The 17,112-nt window shown below is 39.8% G+C and overlaps 2 protein-coding genes across 2 annotated transcripts; both read right to left on the reverse strand.

The window, feature by feature from the left end:
- Positions 1 to 37: 37 nt before the first annotated feature.
- LOC113683360 (DNA-directed RNA polymerases I, II, and III subunit RPABC1) lies at positions 38 to 8,085 on the reverse strand. Its single transcript, XM_089186622.1, has 9 exons — positions 7,393 to 8,085; positions 6,524 to 6,612; positions 5,923 to 5,984; positions 5,427 to 5,484; positions 4,157 to 4,238; positions 2,621 to 2,701; positions 1,936 to 1,994; positions 1,501 to 1,579; positions 38 to 832 (listed from the first exon to the last, which is right to left on the reverse strand). The coding sequence occupies exons 1-9, from the start codon at positions 7,447 to 7,449 to the stop codon at positions 767 to 769; spliced, it is 633 nt and encodes a 210-aa protein (XP_089042748.1). The 5' UTR covers positions 7,450 to 8,085; the 3' UTR covers positions 38 to 766.
- Positions 8,086 to 8,416: 331 nt separating this feature from the next.
- Positions 8,417 to 15,601, reverse strand: LOC113683347 (uncharacterized). Its single transcript, XM_027200579.2, has 3 exons — positions 15,146 to 15,601; positions 12,091 to 12,145; positions 8,417 to 11,548 (listed from the first exon to the last, which is right to left on the reverse strand). The coding sequence occupies exons 1-3, from the start codon at positions 15,549 to 15,551 to the stop codon at positions 9,676 to 9,678; spliced, it is 2,334 nt and encodes a 777-aa protein (XP_027056380.2). The 5' UTR covers positions 15,552 to 15,601; the 3' UTR covers positions 8,417 to 9,675.
- Between the last annotated feature and the right edge of the window lie 1,511 nt (positions 15,602 to 17,112).

A 17,112-nucleotide genomic window follows, 5' to 3' on the forward strand; every position in this document is an offset into this window, starting at 1 on the left:
AAACGAAAAACAAAGGAAAAGAAAGAAAAAAAATACCTTTTCCTTTAAATTGTTGACTTTTATTTTTAAAACAACAACGCTAACATTCCGCCTCTTGCTGTATAAATTACAATCCCAACTTCTAATGATTTTTTAAAAAAATTCTCGGCGAGGTAGTCTCGCATTAAAGGAAAAAACCTTTCAAAGGCAAACCGCAAGCCTAGCGGTCAGTTTGAATGCGTCCTTTCTTGCTCTGAATTTCACTCAGCTTCATTCGGTTTCATTCGGCTTATTTCGGCTTCACTCAGCATCCTTCGCTCTTCTTCATCTCCATGGAACTTGATGACCATAACAATTTTAAGCAGCTTTCATTGAGAAATTTCTTCAAGGTCTTCACATAACTCCATCCAGTAATAGGAAAACTTTAGACTTACACGAGCTCCGTTTCAACTTGACCAACACCGAGCAGAACCAACGAAACGAGCACCGAGGCAGCGAGAAGAATGACTCGATGTTCTTCGGAATACACGACTCCACGTAACGTTATGACGACATATTGTCGGCTCAACTTCGGGAGAGATCGCGTAATTTCTAATTGGAAAATAGGAATCGGACTGTCGTCGGTTCTCTAACGAACAAATGTCGACTGCGAGCACTTGTTACTTGACCGAACAAATAAAACGAACAAATTGAACTAAAAGTACATGAGGCTTTGCCCATACCAATCCTTGGTTGTGTCTTGTAAGGAGGGAAACTTGAGGATGATTTTGTAGACTCTTCATTTACATTACACGACGAGTCGGTAGGTTATGTATCGACCCGCGGTTTCACTAGGGCGAATAATCTTTACAACCTGTGAAGTAAGAAATTCACGAGTCAGGAGAGGTTACCAAAGTTAGAAATATAACAGGCGAAATTCATATTCTACTGGGAAAAAAGGGGTGAAATGTAAGAGAAATCGATATCATTCATCTGACTCTCGGTCATTGAAGAGGATCAAAAACCGTGCGAGCTAAAAAGGGCGAAGTTGGAAAACGGCGGCACCTTTCTTCGTTTCAACGATATAAATATAATAATTTTCTCTCACCCTGTTTTTCGATCTTTTCCATTGACCGAGTTGAAAGCTTTTCACAAATGGGAGCCCTTTATCCGCATGGGCTCCTGACACAGACTAAAATTAAATAAATAATTACCCCCGGACTTTCTCAGCAGCATAACGAGGCACCATAGTATTTTGCGAGGACTTATCAACTTTCGGAGAGAGTTCGCGAGAGTTCGCACTTGCATGTGATTGGTTAACGGGTGACCGAATTTTTTGGGCTCACCCACCGTAACTTTACGAACGCAAATCGGTTCTTTCCCGTCACCAGATCCCCTTCAGCTAAACGACTGTCCAAACAAAGCATTTTCCACGCGACCAGGAGCCCATCACATCAATGATGGGCTCCAGACGCGACCAAATGAAAAAAAATTATCGTGCGTAAGGGTGAATCATACAGAGGAGACTAGTGTCCAGCTCACCTGTCCTCTTTTGAGTCCAAAATATCGCGCAACTGGATCGCCTGACTGGATACGAGGAAGTTGATGTTCCTTCAGTTTGCTACAAGTATTGTTAAGGGTGTGTAGCCCACGCAAAAACAAACAAACATCGAAAAAGTTTTATTTCAGGTATTAGGTACAACAGACATGTAGCTGACAAACTCGACACATTTACAGTAAGCACTGCCCCTTGACAATACAACTGCTCATAACCCTTTAACACCCAAGATCTGGTTGTTAACTCTCCCCACTAGCGGCTAAACATTTCCCAGTAAATTAGTAGCAAGAATTTGGTGTTAGATCAAGCGAACAACTTTTCCCTCATAAGTTTGAGTATTAATATTACTTGTTTGCTGGATAATGTCTGGATATTCTACGGAGAAACCGCTGAGAGTTTGCGGGTTCAGTCAAGGATACTATCTCTGAAGCAGCTCTGTCTTTTCCTCAGGCGTCATGAGGACATGTTCTGGAACAAGCTGAAAGAGAAAGAAAAAGGGAATAACGAGAGTCGTTTTTCTTTTTTTTTCAAATTTTTTTTTTTGGAAGTCGTGTGGATCTTAACTTTGGCCACTTTTCTTCCATAGATCTAAAAGTAAATTTTCCACACTATCTGCCCTAATATATAGATTTAGCCAGATTTTTTTCCCAGCGCGTCTCAAGGGCACAACGCCTTGCCCCGGCCAGGACTAGAACCCGGGCCGTCCGACTCGGAGCCCAGTGCACTGACCACTGGACTACTGAACAAAGCCGTGGCGTTAGCGTGCTCGCGGTACAGTTGACCACACATGTTAAAAGTAGCACCTTGTACGGTCGTACATCCAAATTTTTTCGGCTTGATGGGTCACTACTATTTTGTATAATTGTGGGGCTACGCTCTGCGAGCTCCGCTACTATTTCTTACAATTTTAGCTCTAGAAAGCTTGCTGTTAGATCACAAAATATTTTATGGGTGATACTTCCTTTATCCTCATTATCTTCTTATTCAAAAGTGTATTGGTATAATTCCAGTGTGCCCAGTTCTCTGAGGTTTTCACTAAAATTGTCATCAAACTTAGTATTTGTCTTTTTAATTCCAAGGACTTGGAATTATGATCTTACTTACCTCGTGTTCTGTAATGTTCACCATGAGCTCTGCCTCCATAAATTGCTCCAAGATGTATTTTGGTGCCAGGTCGACTAAAGCCTTGAAGAACAAAATGGTGAAGTGTTGATACACTATATATACTTTGCTGCCAAAAAATTATACAAGTTATTATTTTTGCAAAATTTGCCGATTACTTTTGATTTGCAATTATATTAAAATAAAATAACACAACAGTGCAGAGTAAAAGTTCCATTGTAAACCAGCACTTTGGGCTCCAAGGCCTGAAGGCGGATTAGTTGTAACCCAGGGTTAAATTTTAATCTAACTTTCTTTATTCTTTTGTTCAAATGCCTTGGTGGATAATTTTCTTTATTCATTTTAGAGCATCCAATCATTAAATTGGACACAAAAAGGATTATGATGAATTTTCTTTCACAGCTTTAAGATTTCATTTCACACTAACCCTGGGTTATCTTAACCCAGCTTTGAAAAACTCGGCCCAGTTGTTCCTGGTTAGTTTTGGGTCAGTTTCTGGTTTTAACAAAGCCAAAATTGTCACTCAATAAATTAAGGGCTGAATCTACACCAGAGCCAAGAGGCAAATCTGGCCAGAGCATCTCCCAGTTATCACACAACAAAACACAGGGTTCCCAATAAGTCATGCAGTAGTTGACAGGTTGCATGAACCAGAGGGCTGACAATGCGAGAGAGCTCCTTCCCAGGATCTTGGTCCCTCACAAAATATCATTTTGGAAATTCAAAGGCTCCAAAATGCCATTCTATGAATTCTTTTAGAGGTAAATGCAAAGCAGTAAGGCAGTTGGTTGCCTAGCACACACTCAGCAGGTAGAGATTGGAATAGTGCTCAACCAGGGAGTTAAACATAAAGTAAAGCATACGTTTCTGTAGAATACAAAAATGGCTCTCATGAAAGTTGTCTGCTCATGAAATTTTTGCAGCAGTGACTTGCCTTAATTTTTATTACATGTCACTGTGCACAACTATTCACAACACAATATTTTTTGAAAAGTGCAAGTCGACAGTGAAGGTGGCTCAGAAATCAAGGTAGCCCATTTTTTCACTAGCAGCTGACACTTAATGAGAACCCTGCTTGCAATAACTTAAATATTCTCATTTTGTTGTTGCTGTTCTTTCTTTATTTCACAGCAGCACCCTCACTCATCACCAGGAGCCCATTACTTGGAGCTTCCATCTTCCATACTTACCCTCTGAGTCAACCCTGTCCCATATCTTTTTATTTTTAGAAGCACCTCTCATGGGGTTTTTCACAAGTGTTTACACAATAGCTAGTCATAAGAGAGCTGTGGTCATCTATTGTTTACGTCACATGCAGAATGTGAAAGTATTTCAATAATGGCAAAAAGCACTGAAAGTTATGCAAACATTAGCATGTTTTCATGGGAAATTAAAGAACCCCCCACATACCTCAGTTCTTAAAATAAAAAGATACAGGACAGAGTTGACTCAAGGGTACAATTGATATGGAGGCTCCAGGTAATGAGCTCCTGTCATCACTGATTCTAATTTTCTAACCTGTTTGGCTGAAGGTGTCATTCCCATCTGTACAACTATTATTGCTCTGTTAATGTTTTCCTCTTGCATTCTGTTACAATATCTGTAATGAAATTTAAAAATTGTGTCTCAAATATTTCAGTTCCCACGCTACATGTATTTATCAACTCTCTGCCTTATCTAACATGCATTTCTTATCATTTTAGGTCTGGGAATTTGGAATTGACTCCAAGAACATCCTCAAACTGATATTCTTCTAACTTCTTAAAACCTTTCTGCCTGTAAATGCATTAAAGTTGTAAGGAGAAATACCCTTTTTGTCACTCCTGGGAGTGGAAGAGTTAAAACAACACCCTTAATTGCATTCACTGCTCACAATACACAGAAAAATGCAAGGACATATTACATGAAATACAGATGTTTAATGTCATAAACACAAGACAGTCAAGCAAGCCATGACAGTAAGCTTTCAAACACAGACCTAAATTCATTTCCCAGAAGTTTTACCTGGTTTGATTACAAGTAGTCTGAATTTACCCTTTAAATCTAAAAGCGACCAAGACATAAATTCTCCCTAGTATATCTCTACATTATCCTGCAAACAGGTAATGAGAATACTCAAAGTTATCACTTAGAACTTTTTCTCTTGATCTAACACCAAATTTTCGTAATTAATTAACAAGGAAATCTGAAGCAGCTTGAAGGGAGAATTCAAAATTAGATCTTGGGAACAGTTAAGTTATAAACAATTTTAGTGCAGTTGTTTTTGTAAACCAAGTGTACAGAACTAAAAATTAACTCCAGTGCTTGGTGGCCAGTCAGACCAGTTTCCTTGAGTTCTTAGTGGCCCATCCCAAAATGAAGCAGCCCTCAATTTCCTCTAGTTTAAAATGAAAAACTTGAGTAAACACCCCATGGCTTTTAACGTAGCATTGACTAAAAGGAAAGATCAAGCTTGTGAAATCCCTGTTAAAATGGCTCAAAATTTTCCACTTCAGAACTAAAAATTCCTTAAAATGGATGATCTTAGAGTCCAGGCAAAGAAACAAAGACAAAGTTAGTCCAATTAAACTACATATTGAGTTTTATTTTTAACTTTGTACATCACATAATTTACATTGCAACTTTTCAAAATTCTGTAGCATAGTTGCACATCCAGTGTTCAAACATTAACTTTTGGTGGCCCTGGTCAGTTTTAACTCACTACTGGTGACCATGCAACTGCCAATTTTTAGCCCTGAGTGTATGACAGTTTGAAGGAGTTTTTTTACTTCGGTTAAACCAAACTTACTGTTTAATAGTCTTTATCCCAACTTTAGGTTCATCAGGAAAAAACACAAACATCTGGTCTGTAAGCACAAGATTTAAGTTGAGAACAAAGTTTTTTAAGAACTCAATTATGAAATAATCAATGAGATTTTCCTCTTTATAATGTACAACAAAAAATTACACACATCTGACTGGATGAAAATGAGTGCATTCTCAAGTAACACAAGGGCAAAGTTGTAATACTGATGCAAAGTACAAACAGTGTGTGCACGCTTTCAAAATTTTGTCTGTCTTGTTCTTGCCTTTCTGTGATGTTCTTTTATGTTAATTATTAGGAAGTAATAACATGATTTCTCTTGCAATTTGGTGTGATAAGCACTTGTAAATTTTTCAAAGACTACAACTTGCACTCACCCTTCAGATGTGCAATTTTGTTGTCTTTGAAAAATTCAATCATGCTTATTACACTAAATTGCAATCAAAAATCATGTTGTTATCTAAATGTATACTAATATTACCTGTTGGATCATCATTGTGAGCCACCAGAATTGACAAATCACTTCTTGAAGGTCTTCCTTCACTAGAAATTAATAAAAAGACATTTTTAAAATGAAAATAAAATAAATCAGCTAGAACTTTTAGTGTCAATACCTTGATTGATTATAGGCAAATTTTACCAAACATTTTCAGCAAAGGCTTAAAAAAGGGTCATGCTGAAGTAAGTAACAGTCCTGACCTTGACAGCAAACCCTTAGCCCCTGTGCTTGTGACAAGACAAAAAAAAAGACATCTTTCTCTATTTCTTTATCAAGTTTAAAAATTAACCATCTTGCTTTTGCTGTTTATACACTGGACACTTGATACTTTTGACAGGGCTGATCCTGGGTGTGTGTAGTATGTGAGTCTGATATAAATCTCGTGATGGCCCAACAGCTCAGTGGTAGACCATCAGAGAGTAAATTCTGTAGGTGTGAGGTTTGATTCCTCAACAGATCTCACGAAATTTTCTTTTTCTTTCCCTCATGACGATACAAAGTAAGCTAAACTCCTATATTTCTTTACCATCTTTCACACTGCTTACACACACCTGTCCTTGATTGTGCATCTTCAACTGCTTACCTTGGTCTGTCTCCAAACTGTTCCTTGAACTGATCCAGAGTCTGGTCTAATTCATCTTGTGTCACCAGGTATCCTCTGTCATGACACATCTGAAACAAAAACAAAAAAAATTGTAATCAAGAAGCAGAAAATGATGAGAGAGAACTTAAAAAAAATCAATCCTTATCACTGTAGTGTTAAGGCTTGATTGTGCAACTTTGCTAAAAGTTATCAGCGCAGTCAAATACATAATTCTGATTGTAAGAATATCACTGATCATTTTTCCTAGTGTGATTATATCAATAGTTATTGTCTTTTTGATATAGTTTTGGGGTTCCATACAGCACGGTTACGATTTTTTACCATATGTTGCTTGTAGACGCCAGCCGATGGTGATAACTAAAGCGCACAACATCCTAACTAAATGTATCAATTGGCTGAGGAATAAGTCCCTAAAATACAAAAGTACATGTACGTAACCCTACTTCATCTTTCATTTACAGCTGTATTTATCTATTAAACGATTGAGAGCTGTCAAACTTGCTAAAAAATCACTTGATTTAACAAACAGAGAAGCCTTGATTGTGCTCTGTTCTGTTATAAAGCACGCAGGAAGCGGCTAACACACGAAAGAAGTGTAGGGAGAAACACGAGACGTAGTCGAGTGTTTCTCTCCACTTCTTGATTCTCTCCACATGTGGCACTCGAGTCCACATTTAGAAGACGATTTTCTAAAAACGGAGAGCTCAAGAGTGATTTCGCTAGTCTTTCGTAAAACCCAAGCGTCCTCGTCATAAAAATGTTTGTATTTTCTTTCCGCACGTGGTAGAGATCTAATAAACGAAACGGTTCTCGGCATAGTTTATAGATAAAAAATTTTCATGAAGTACCTGCATGACCGTCTTGCGGATTCTCCAGAATTTATAAGTTAGCTCTGCATCATCCATCGCGTTAAAATAAGAGCCTGGTGCTTCTACAAACTAAAAGTAACTTTAATGCCGAATGAACAATGTTCACCAAACCTTCCTTGGTACTACTTGATGAGCCCACGATCAAGTGTAACATGAGATAAGTATAGTACATCATGTATGATTTGACGAGATATCCTGACCATTCCTAATGACTAATACCCCATTCACACCAAAGCTTAAACATGTTTTAAAGTTCTTTTGTTAAACACAGTTTTTTTTACTTCATAGAAACTACTTTACCTAATATTTTTTTACTTAAAATACAACACACTGGAAAAGCACGATTTTTCTCCGTCCAACAATAAGTCAGATTGATTACGCACGGTCTTTACAATAGTTTATAACCCTTATCTGCATTTGTGGTACCTGTACTGTGTAACATGGATATGCATTCAAGTTGCGAATGATGGATCACTCTGGAAAGTGCTCTGAAAATGCACTCTTTAAAATCTGCAGCTTTGTGTAGCTGCGAGGCATTCAGAAATGGCTGGAAAATTCGTTATGGTTGGATAGAGATACCAGCAAAATTCAGGGGAAAAGTTTACATAAATTAGCTCCAGTAACAATCACTTACTTATTCTGCAACCCTGACTCTCAGTCACCCCGCCCCCCCCCCCCAATCCCTACCCCCATAGTGAGTACCCAGGTAAGAGAACCAGGGATTGCAAAGGCGTAACCAGGGTTGCGGGGGGTCACTCTGTGTCAAACAGAGGGTACTCACCATATTGTCAAATCGACCTATACGCCATATTTCACTTAATGAGACAAAGAGGCTTACAAAGGGGGAGTCACGGGCACCCAGGATCCCCCTAGTCACACCCTTGGATGAGTATTCCTCAGAGAAGGAGAGAGAGGAAAGATACCTTACACTTTTGAATATTTTATAACCGCAAAATTCATGCAGATGCGTTGTAAATTTATTTTACACCAATCACTCTACACCCCTCATTAACATTTTTATTGTATGGTTATACATTGCAGTATATAATTCTGGAAAACACCATTAATAAACAGTTTCCATGTTTTTCTCTGATCCACTACGACAACAATCGCACCTAAAGAATCTAAGTAATAATTTGAGTATCAAGCTCTCAGCTAAGTGTTAGTTGAATGGAAGAAATTTTCCCCGACCCCTACCCCCACAAATATGCTAACAAAGTAGGGTTGCGAATTATTAAATTTTCTTGCACTTCATATGCGAGAGTTAAGTATAAAATGCTTGAGCCAAGTTTTTCAAAGAGCTGTTGACATCACTATCAATAAGATAAATGCTGATAACGCTCTGAGCGAACCACACGATAGAGAAAACTTATACTTAAGTATCTTATCCCCTTTGTCCTACCCCCTCATCGACGGAATTCCCATTACTTCTTGCATCCATAAAAGAAAATAGAAAGGAAAAAAAAGTCCATGTACGATGGCAAAGCCTGGAGCTCACGTGATATTCACGAACTACTGCGTATATATTTCTCATTCCGCTTTACGACATTTTCTTATGAATGATAACTGACAGTCACAATTACCGTTAATCAGCAGAAAAAAGCTCTTGGGACACTTCATGAAAAATAAATGTAAAAACCGGGTTCCAGGTTTCTTTAAAAATTCTCTCGTTATCGCCCTATTAGCACTAGTATATCAGCAATGCCTAAGGAGTAGAGACGAGAGGCAAGCACCAATTCGACCACGTAAAGAGACAAAAACACATTAAGGTCTGATTATTTAAATGAGGTTTAGCCGTAGCTTAACAAAACTGCGTCTCAAACAATCCTTAATTTAGCCGAATCTATTTTTCTAAACGTTTATCTTTGCGAGCAGTGTCAAGAGGGCCGAAAACCAACAGTGGTTGGACATTTAGTTTGTTAAATCAACCCTCTTATAGAGAAAGCCTTAGACACACTGATTGACCCAATACGTGTCCCACAGAATTTTTCTCTACTGATCGTAATTTTAAATAAGAAGATGCTAGAGAAAAGACTAATGACTGAAAAAAAGGGTCAGTCTTGGGGATTTTGTGATGAAAGTTCTCATGCAATACCGAAAAAAACGCTTGGATATGCCGACAAAAGAATATCAATCCTCAAAATATAGCTTCTTCTTGCGAAGCTGGGGCCATAATAGCACACAAGGTTGAGTTAAGGTTAAATGATAATTTTGAAAAAATACGCATGCGTATGTACGTACGTTCATGAATTCACGGTCATCTTAAATTACTTCAGTTTTTGAGTAGTAAGGGCTTTTCCGACCTGCGGTGTCATCATCGTCGATAGCAGGGTTATAATGAGGCCCGTTAGAAGACAGGTTCTGCATTGACATCGAAGGTGTCCAGGTACCACTTTCCATGGGCTTTGCCACCTCATTGAAGTGATTCAAGTGATGCTTTGGGTTATTTTCTTGATATGCACTCATGCCACTTGCCGAGCTTGGTTTTGCTTCAGATAGATAGACATTATCCATATGTTGTTCCATCTGGTACGCTGCAAATGGGTACACTATCATTACAGCGAAGAAATCTTCGACGGGATTGCCATAGATATTGAATTCTTCACGGATGGAGTAGCGGATGGAGGTCGCATAAGCGAAGAATCCCATCAGGAAGGCCCACGCAACGTAAGAAATAGAATCCACGACTGGCTCCAACGCCATCAGGATGACCCAGAGGTAAAATAGGACCGCCATGATCGTCATGTACCACCATCTTCCATGTTTTCCTCTTTCAATCTTGTAGGCAGCATTTCCAATCGAGTACCACGGGGCAAAGATGGCTAACAAAACCCTGCCGACACTCTTTAATGTTGGGCTGCTCAGGACCTCTAGGAGGCTTGTAGTGAACTGAGGGCCATTTGGATCGAGGTCACCACCTTCCATCTTCACAGCCCGCCATAGAGCCACGCACATAAAACAAAGCAGTACGGTGTAAGGGACACCGGATGCTATTGACATAGACTGCAAGGCCACAAGGCCCTCTTCGCCACCAGCATTCAACAGAGCTGTAGCTGTTGCACCCTCTGTCAGGGCCCAGAAGATACGCTGTATGACAGGAGGTTCTGGATCTCCATTTGCTGACAGGCAATCAATCACGAGAGAACCACTATCGGAACTGGTTACGAAGTACAGAATGACACTAATGAGTGAGATCACGGAGAGGAACGTTCCAAGGTCTCCATACTGTTCCATTACATCAAACCACATGTCGTTCTTACCTCGGCAAGACAAGCGGTACAGACCATTCAAGGAGGAGGTCGCTCCTCTCCCTCCTTTTGGGGAAGAGCACGTTATGTTTGCTAATTCGGCATCACGCTCCATCTTCAAGCCTGCACTACCAAAGATACAAAACCACAAGAATGCATAGAGAATGGGGGCTGTCATTGTGCCGTGGATGAATTGACGGATGGTTCTTCCCTTGGAGATCTTCGCAATGAACATGCCCACGAACGGTGACCAGGCTATCCACCATCCCCAGTAGAATATGGTCCAGTCGTTGAACCATCGTTCAGCTTGCTTTCCATCGGGTGCATTTCCCAGTTGTGCGAAGGCATCTGTGTGGAAACCAAGTTGGATGATCCACTGCGTGTAGTAACCAATGCTCTGCACGTAGACGTTCAGCGCATGCCAAGTATTGTCGGCGAAGAAACCAATCAGCATGATGAACATACCAAGTGTGAAGCAAATCTCGCTCAGCCGACGAATTCCAATTTTCAAGCCGCTCACCACAGATGCTGTTGCGCAGGCTGTGACGGCCCAAATGATGATAATCTGGTTGGTATTGGAAAACTCGATGGAAGGGTTCAGACGCTTGAAACCATTGTTCATCTGCATGACACCAACACCAAGACTGGTGCAAACTCCAAACATGGTGCACACTACCGAGAATATGTCCACAGCATCACCCATCCAGCCGTAGATCTTGTCACCAATTAGAGGGTAGAAGCAGGACCGAATGGTCATGGGTAGGCCTTTTCTGTAACCCACAAAAGCCAAAAGAAGACCCACCACTACATACACAATCCATCCATGGATTCCCCAGTGAAACAAGGTCAAGTTGATGGCATCCTGGGCACGCTGATTATCGCTGTACCTAAATTTTTAAAGAAACAGAAATAAAGAGCGACTAAATGAACATTATTAATCGAAATTAGAAGTTTTATTTCAAGGGCTTCTGTCTGCGTAGTTTTATATTTGGGTTAGCCAGGTATTAAACCCAGACCTCCCGACCCGGAGCCCAGAACGCTACCTGGTGAGCACTGTGCATGCGTCTCCTAAAATATAGAGACATACTTTTTGATCTGTTAACTCCATAGGTTGCGCTCAAAGCTGAGGTACAACTGGAAATGACACCAGTTAGCACTTAATTAACTACCAAAAAAGCGTGAGCCATCAAGAGCGTACCTACGACGTTATTTTGACCTTTCAAGGCCTTATCAGCATGGTTTTGGGTTTTGACTCAGTCAAATTACTTTCTCAGGATAAATTGTCGAGTTATTTACGAATTTATGTTCTCTCCTCAATACGAAGAGACAATTTAGATCGCATTCGATTGTAGAAAGTAACAGCACCATTTTGGACTGAATCCGGACTAAAACTAATTGGTTTCTCAGCGTAAACTACTGTTTTATTTACCTGTCCCAATAGCGATTCCCATATTTCCCAGGTGCATAATGCCAAACAGGTTCAGCTGAAAGTGGAAACAAAAAAAATTAAAATCAGTGATTCGATTATTTCCCGATCAAGCAAGTTGTGTAACACAACAAAATTACGAAATTGCAACAGACCATGGCGAGGCTTCATAGATGGTCAACTTAAATCCCTAGGCTTCTCTCATATGTTCATTTTCCTCCAATTTCACGTAGTTTGGTTTGGTTTTAATTTGCCTTTAAGAGGTGAGAAATTTTTTAAAAGACAAAAAGGCATGTAATTTTGTTAAGCGTTCCCAAATGTTGTGTTCAAAGCTTTTCTTCTAAGAAAGAATTGCGATGAGTTTCATATAACAGTTCCTTTTTTACATTAGCCACAAGACGTTGTTATCTACTAATGCCCTAACCCAAGAAATTGTCGAAATGTCTTGATATTTGAAATCGTATTTTGTCAGCCAAAATATCAACTCTCCAAATGAGGTTTTGTTACATTTCGATTAGCGGGGGGGAAGCTATGTGTGCGCTGGTATGAATGTCCTCTTTTAATGAGCTGTCACTAATATAAGAGACAAGTCATTTTTTATCGCCGGGGGAGGGGTCGTCGGAGGATTGACTGCAAACGACGGGGGGAGACCAGATGAATTTTATTGTGACACAACCAAAATCCTCCTAACCCACTCCTCCCCTCCCCCCTCAGTAATAACCGCTTCCTAATATGGAGAAGAGAAGAGTTTGCTTGTTGCTGCTTTCGGTACTGGACGCCAATGAAAGCAAGCAGATGTCCAGTTGGCCAAATGAATTGACTTTCTAAAAGGTACTAAAAGAGATTTATATATGGGAACTCAATGATCCCAGCTTACGAGCATTCAGTAAAGATTCAATGAAGTCTTCACAAACATTACAGCGCCTTGAAATGTCCTTTATATAGCAATCTGACTTAGATGATTGACGACTTCTATGGCAGTCGGAAAACGCAGGTCATTATGGCAGCCAGAATTCTCGTAGTCGGCTACAACAGTGCCAAATTTCACATTTCACTGTTCTACCAAACTGCAATGATATGGTGGAATAATTCATTATCTCTTCAACCATAGTGAAGTACTCAACCGTCAAATGACTAAGGGTGCAATGTTCTTGACAAAAAGACCGGGAGCCCTTTTCTCGAAAGTTTTAGTGCGGTATCGAGCTCGAAGCCACATTTTGAAATTATGATCAAAAGAACAGCTAGGCAAATTTGAATACCCTAACCATCCCATTTCATTTCTTTCGCGGATAGTTTTATTGTATAATTTCAAAACTGGAATGTTGGAATTTTGCCACAATTGAATTGAACACTTTCCATTGTAATCTGATTTTGAAAGAAGCTTAAAGTTCTAAAGAAAATGTCATGCTACGTCGGCGGGCAAGTGAGAAAAAGACGGAGCCGGTTACCATTTATAAGTTTATACTCATGTGCTCATGACTGATGATCATCCAATTGGTTTTCAAAGCATTTGCCGTTGTTGAAGATAATGGAATCTTCCAAAGTACACGCCAAATGTTTTTTTTTCAAACTCTTGCATGGAACCGTACACTGGATAGCAGTTCAGTTTACGGTAAAGTTTCCGCACAGCCCAATACTATTGTAAAACAAATCTGTTTTCCCAACGGAAAAGTATTGTTTTTGTCATTGTTTTCTCTGTTCAAGAACTGAATGCATAATGTAGGATGGGGCTGTGCGGAAATTTTACCCAGTTTACAAATAATCCTTTCAAAGATTTGACATCACTTAAAAAACGTTTTTGCAATACGCTTTTTTGATTTCGTTTCGCTGTCTTTTTCTTCCCGCAGAATTGAATATTCAATGTTGTGCTTGACTGACTTGTCGCTGAATTGTTTTTTGTGGCGTTGCGAAAACAAAGAAGAAATTGTTCTTGAACGTGCCATTAAACTGGTGACTCGCTATGTTTGAGTTTCTCTTTTTATAGTCCATTGTCGTGCATTGGCTGAGTTTTCTAAGGAGGTCAGTAACACCTGACCACGGCGTGCGGAAGAAACGTTCTCATCAGTTTATCAACAACGATTGGTGCGTGAGGGTCTAGTAAATTCACACATCTCATTAACCGATAAGCTTATGACGCGGCGAAATATTAAGTGCATTCACAAATAATGGGAAGACTATGTGTGACAAAACGGTACAAGAGCGTGGATTTTAACAATCAAACTGCGTCAGTAATTGTACTTTTCCGTTCCGAGACCGCAACTATTTTCCACTTCAAGACCGTTTTGGAAGTACTCGAGGAGATTAACAAGTACAAACGACAATTCCTTTATGTGAAAACACTTGCCTACATCTCTCTTAGACTAATTTATGTAGCGATTTACGAGATACACAGAACATTGTTTATTGCGAACGGCAAATAGCCTGCAGGAAGGGAACTCATGCTGTTTAGTTCAGCATTTACACGTTCAAGATTTACACAATAATGGTGAAGAGATTTGCATTTGTTTTGACTAGCTTCAAAACTACACAATCTCAAATGGTGGCTTTGATATTGGTTCAACAGAAAATGAAAGTTAGGCGAGTGAAAAATGTTACAAAACGATAAATTTTCCACTCTTTACATTGTTTGTGGGTGCGACCGCTGCACCTCTTTTCAACTCGAGGACCGTATTTACAAATACTGTCGTAAATTAAACGTGTGCAATAACGCCGCCAAATTCCTTTGCCAAGGAAACTTAACTAAGAGACATCTCTAGATGGGCGCCTGTGTACTAATATTGAATGCGATATAAATCATCGTTACAGCGAACAGCGAACGCAAACGGCAAAAATTTAATTTTCGCTGTCATTTGTTTACGAAGTTCACAGTCAAAAGCATTTGCACTTTTTGTTAACAGATGATATTTGTTATTTTTCTAGCGAATCTAGTAAAGGGTTATAAGGAAAGTAAGCGAAATCAGTGGTCCACTTTTTCTTTCCTTTTCGCAGTAAACGGTTCCTAGATCTTCCTGTTAGCTGACGGTATACGTATATAACATAAATAATTAACACATCTTACCGACTCCGAAATAGAACAACCCAATGCCGATTCCGGCGGCGAACAGCATAGTAAAATAAGTCAGATCACTGAATTCCGGTTTGTCATCTGGTTTTCCAAGTTTCATTTTTCCATACTTGGAAAAGTAAAGCACAACTATGAACAGCGCCCAGACATCTTGGGTACCGATATACATCCACGAGAAGACCTCCGTAATCCATAACATCCACCCTGACATCTCTTTGTTCGCGACGTCGGCTTGGACTGCGCACCAAATCACGAAAAACCAAATGATTGCGGCGGAAAGAAACGTGACAACTGGGTTGAAGCGGAGAAAGATACCAAGTTTCACACTACCGATTTGGCCCCATTTCCAATTGACTCGTACCCAACGACACCTTTCTGCAGCGTTCTCTTCGATCTCCATTGCTTTGCCTGCCGCCAAGTTGAGTGCTTAAAGGACAACTAGCAAAGTGCGCCGAAGCACCGGAAGAAGTATGTAAACTATGTTTTGTGAGCCACCAAAGCGTGATGTTGGCATTACACATCCGCCCCTTGTTAATTCATATTGGTCCCTTGATGACTAAGGCTTCGGCCAGGGGCAAAGTACAGAACACTTTCATACAATTATAATGCGTCAACTGCAATATGTATGAACTTAAACTGCGAGACCGATTATTATCTGACTGACCATGGATGTGCTAGTTGATTTACTAAGCAGTAAAAAATGAACGTGGGAGAGTACTGATTGTTAATAAAACGGTTATAGAGGGCTCAGTCAGAAACGATTCAAGTTGTTTCCAAAAAACTAGAGACGAGCAAGGGTTGCCCAAAGCTCCGCAGATCAGAATTGATGTTAGCGTTGCTTGGCTAAAGAGAAGGTAGAATTTCCGCGCAGCCCCCTACTATATTATGCATTCAGTTCTTGGATAGAGAAAACAATGACAAAAACGATACATTGCCATTGGGAAAACAGATTTGTTTTACAATAGTATGGGGCTGTGTGGAAAGCTCGCTTGTTGAACTCCAAGACAATAACTCCATTAGATTCTTGGAGACGGCGACGTAGGTACGATAAAAAACCAAAACAAAACAAAAGCATTGACTAAAATCCCACTTCACAGTTATGCAAATAACTTAAAAACAACAAACTCCACGAACGGTACATGCAAATTATTCAATTTGCCAACAGTTCAACTTTGTCCAAACATACTTCTGTGTTTCTGTGTCTTTTTCTTAACCAACGTGTGCTGGTTATTGAAGTCCAATAACAGCTATTGCTGAGCGTTAAAGTGATAGTTTGTTCTCTTTTTTTCTTTGATGGTAATAAAGAACCATTGTCAATACCGTTGTTACCTCAGGCGCGCTCTAGGGCTTCAGATAATACACAATTATTCGAGGTGGGGGGAGGATGCTTGGGTGCAGCTTTTCCTTTGACAGTCTATTCTGTGGCAAGTTATTGACCCCTCCTCAGTCACTTCGGGCAAATGTAACAACTCTTTAACTGCAAATCTTCCCATTTCTAAATCCCTACTTACGAAGATTTTCTTACCTCAAACTGCCATTCTTGTAACTTCATCGAAAACGCAACATCATCATAGCCAATCCAGTCATAAAAACACGACCGCATCAAGTGGCTTATCTTCAATAACCGTTTCCTAGGTGATACCAACCCTCGGACACTTCCCCATATCATCAATTTGTCATCACATGGTATTTTTTTAATTAAATGTGTAGGGTTACTACTAAAATTGTCACTTGTCATTATAACATTGCTGGTAAATTTGTCTACTCAAATTCTATTGCGCGAGCGTGCTTCATATTCTTATTGTGACGTCAGCAAACAAATCCCTCGAGGAAAAAAATTTTCCATCGGGTTGAAAATGTTATAAAAACACTTCTTGGGAATTGGGAAGTTTGGAAAGCACTTAAGAAGCTAGAGTTGCTCTCGGCTACGCCTCGAGCAACTCTCACGCATCTTTCGTGCT

Source organism: Pocillopora damicornis, chromosome 11 (assembly GCF_964200805.1).
Source record: "Pocillopora damicornis chromosome 11, jaPocDami1.2, whole genome shotgun sequence".
NCBI lineage: Eukaryota > Metazoa > Cnidaria > Anthozoa > Scleractinia > Pocilloporidae > Pocillopora > Pocillopora damicornis.

Coding starts and splice junctions, on each gene's coding strand:
- LOC113683347 (XM_027200579.2), bottom strand. CDS start 15,551: ATGGAGATCGAAGAGAACGCTGCAGAAAGGTGTCGTTGGGTACGAGTC. Junction 12,146..15,145: donor GTTGTTCTATTTCGGAGTCG/GTAAGATGTGTT, acceptor TTCCACTTTCAG/CTGAACCTGTTTGGCATTAT. Junction 11,549..12,090: donor GGGAATCGCTATTGGGACAG/GTAAATAAAACA, acceptor TTAAAAATTTAG/GTACAGCGATAATCAGCGTG.
- LOC113683360 (XM_089186622.1), bottom strand. CDS start 7,449: ATGGATGATGCAGAGCTAACTTATAAATTCTGGAGAATCCGCAAGACG. Junction 5,985..6,523: donor CAGTTTGGAGACAGACCAAG/GTAAGCAGTTGA, acceptor ATTAATTTCTAG/TGAAGGAAGACCTTCAAGAA. Junction 4,239..5,426: donor GGGATAAAGACTATTAAACA/GTAAGTTTGGTT, acceptor ATTTCATTACAG/ATATTGTAACAGAATGCAAG.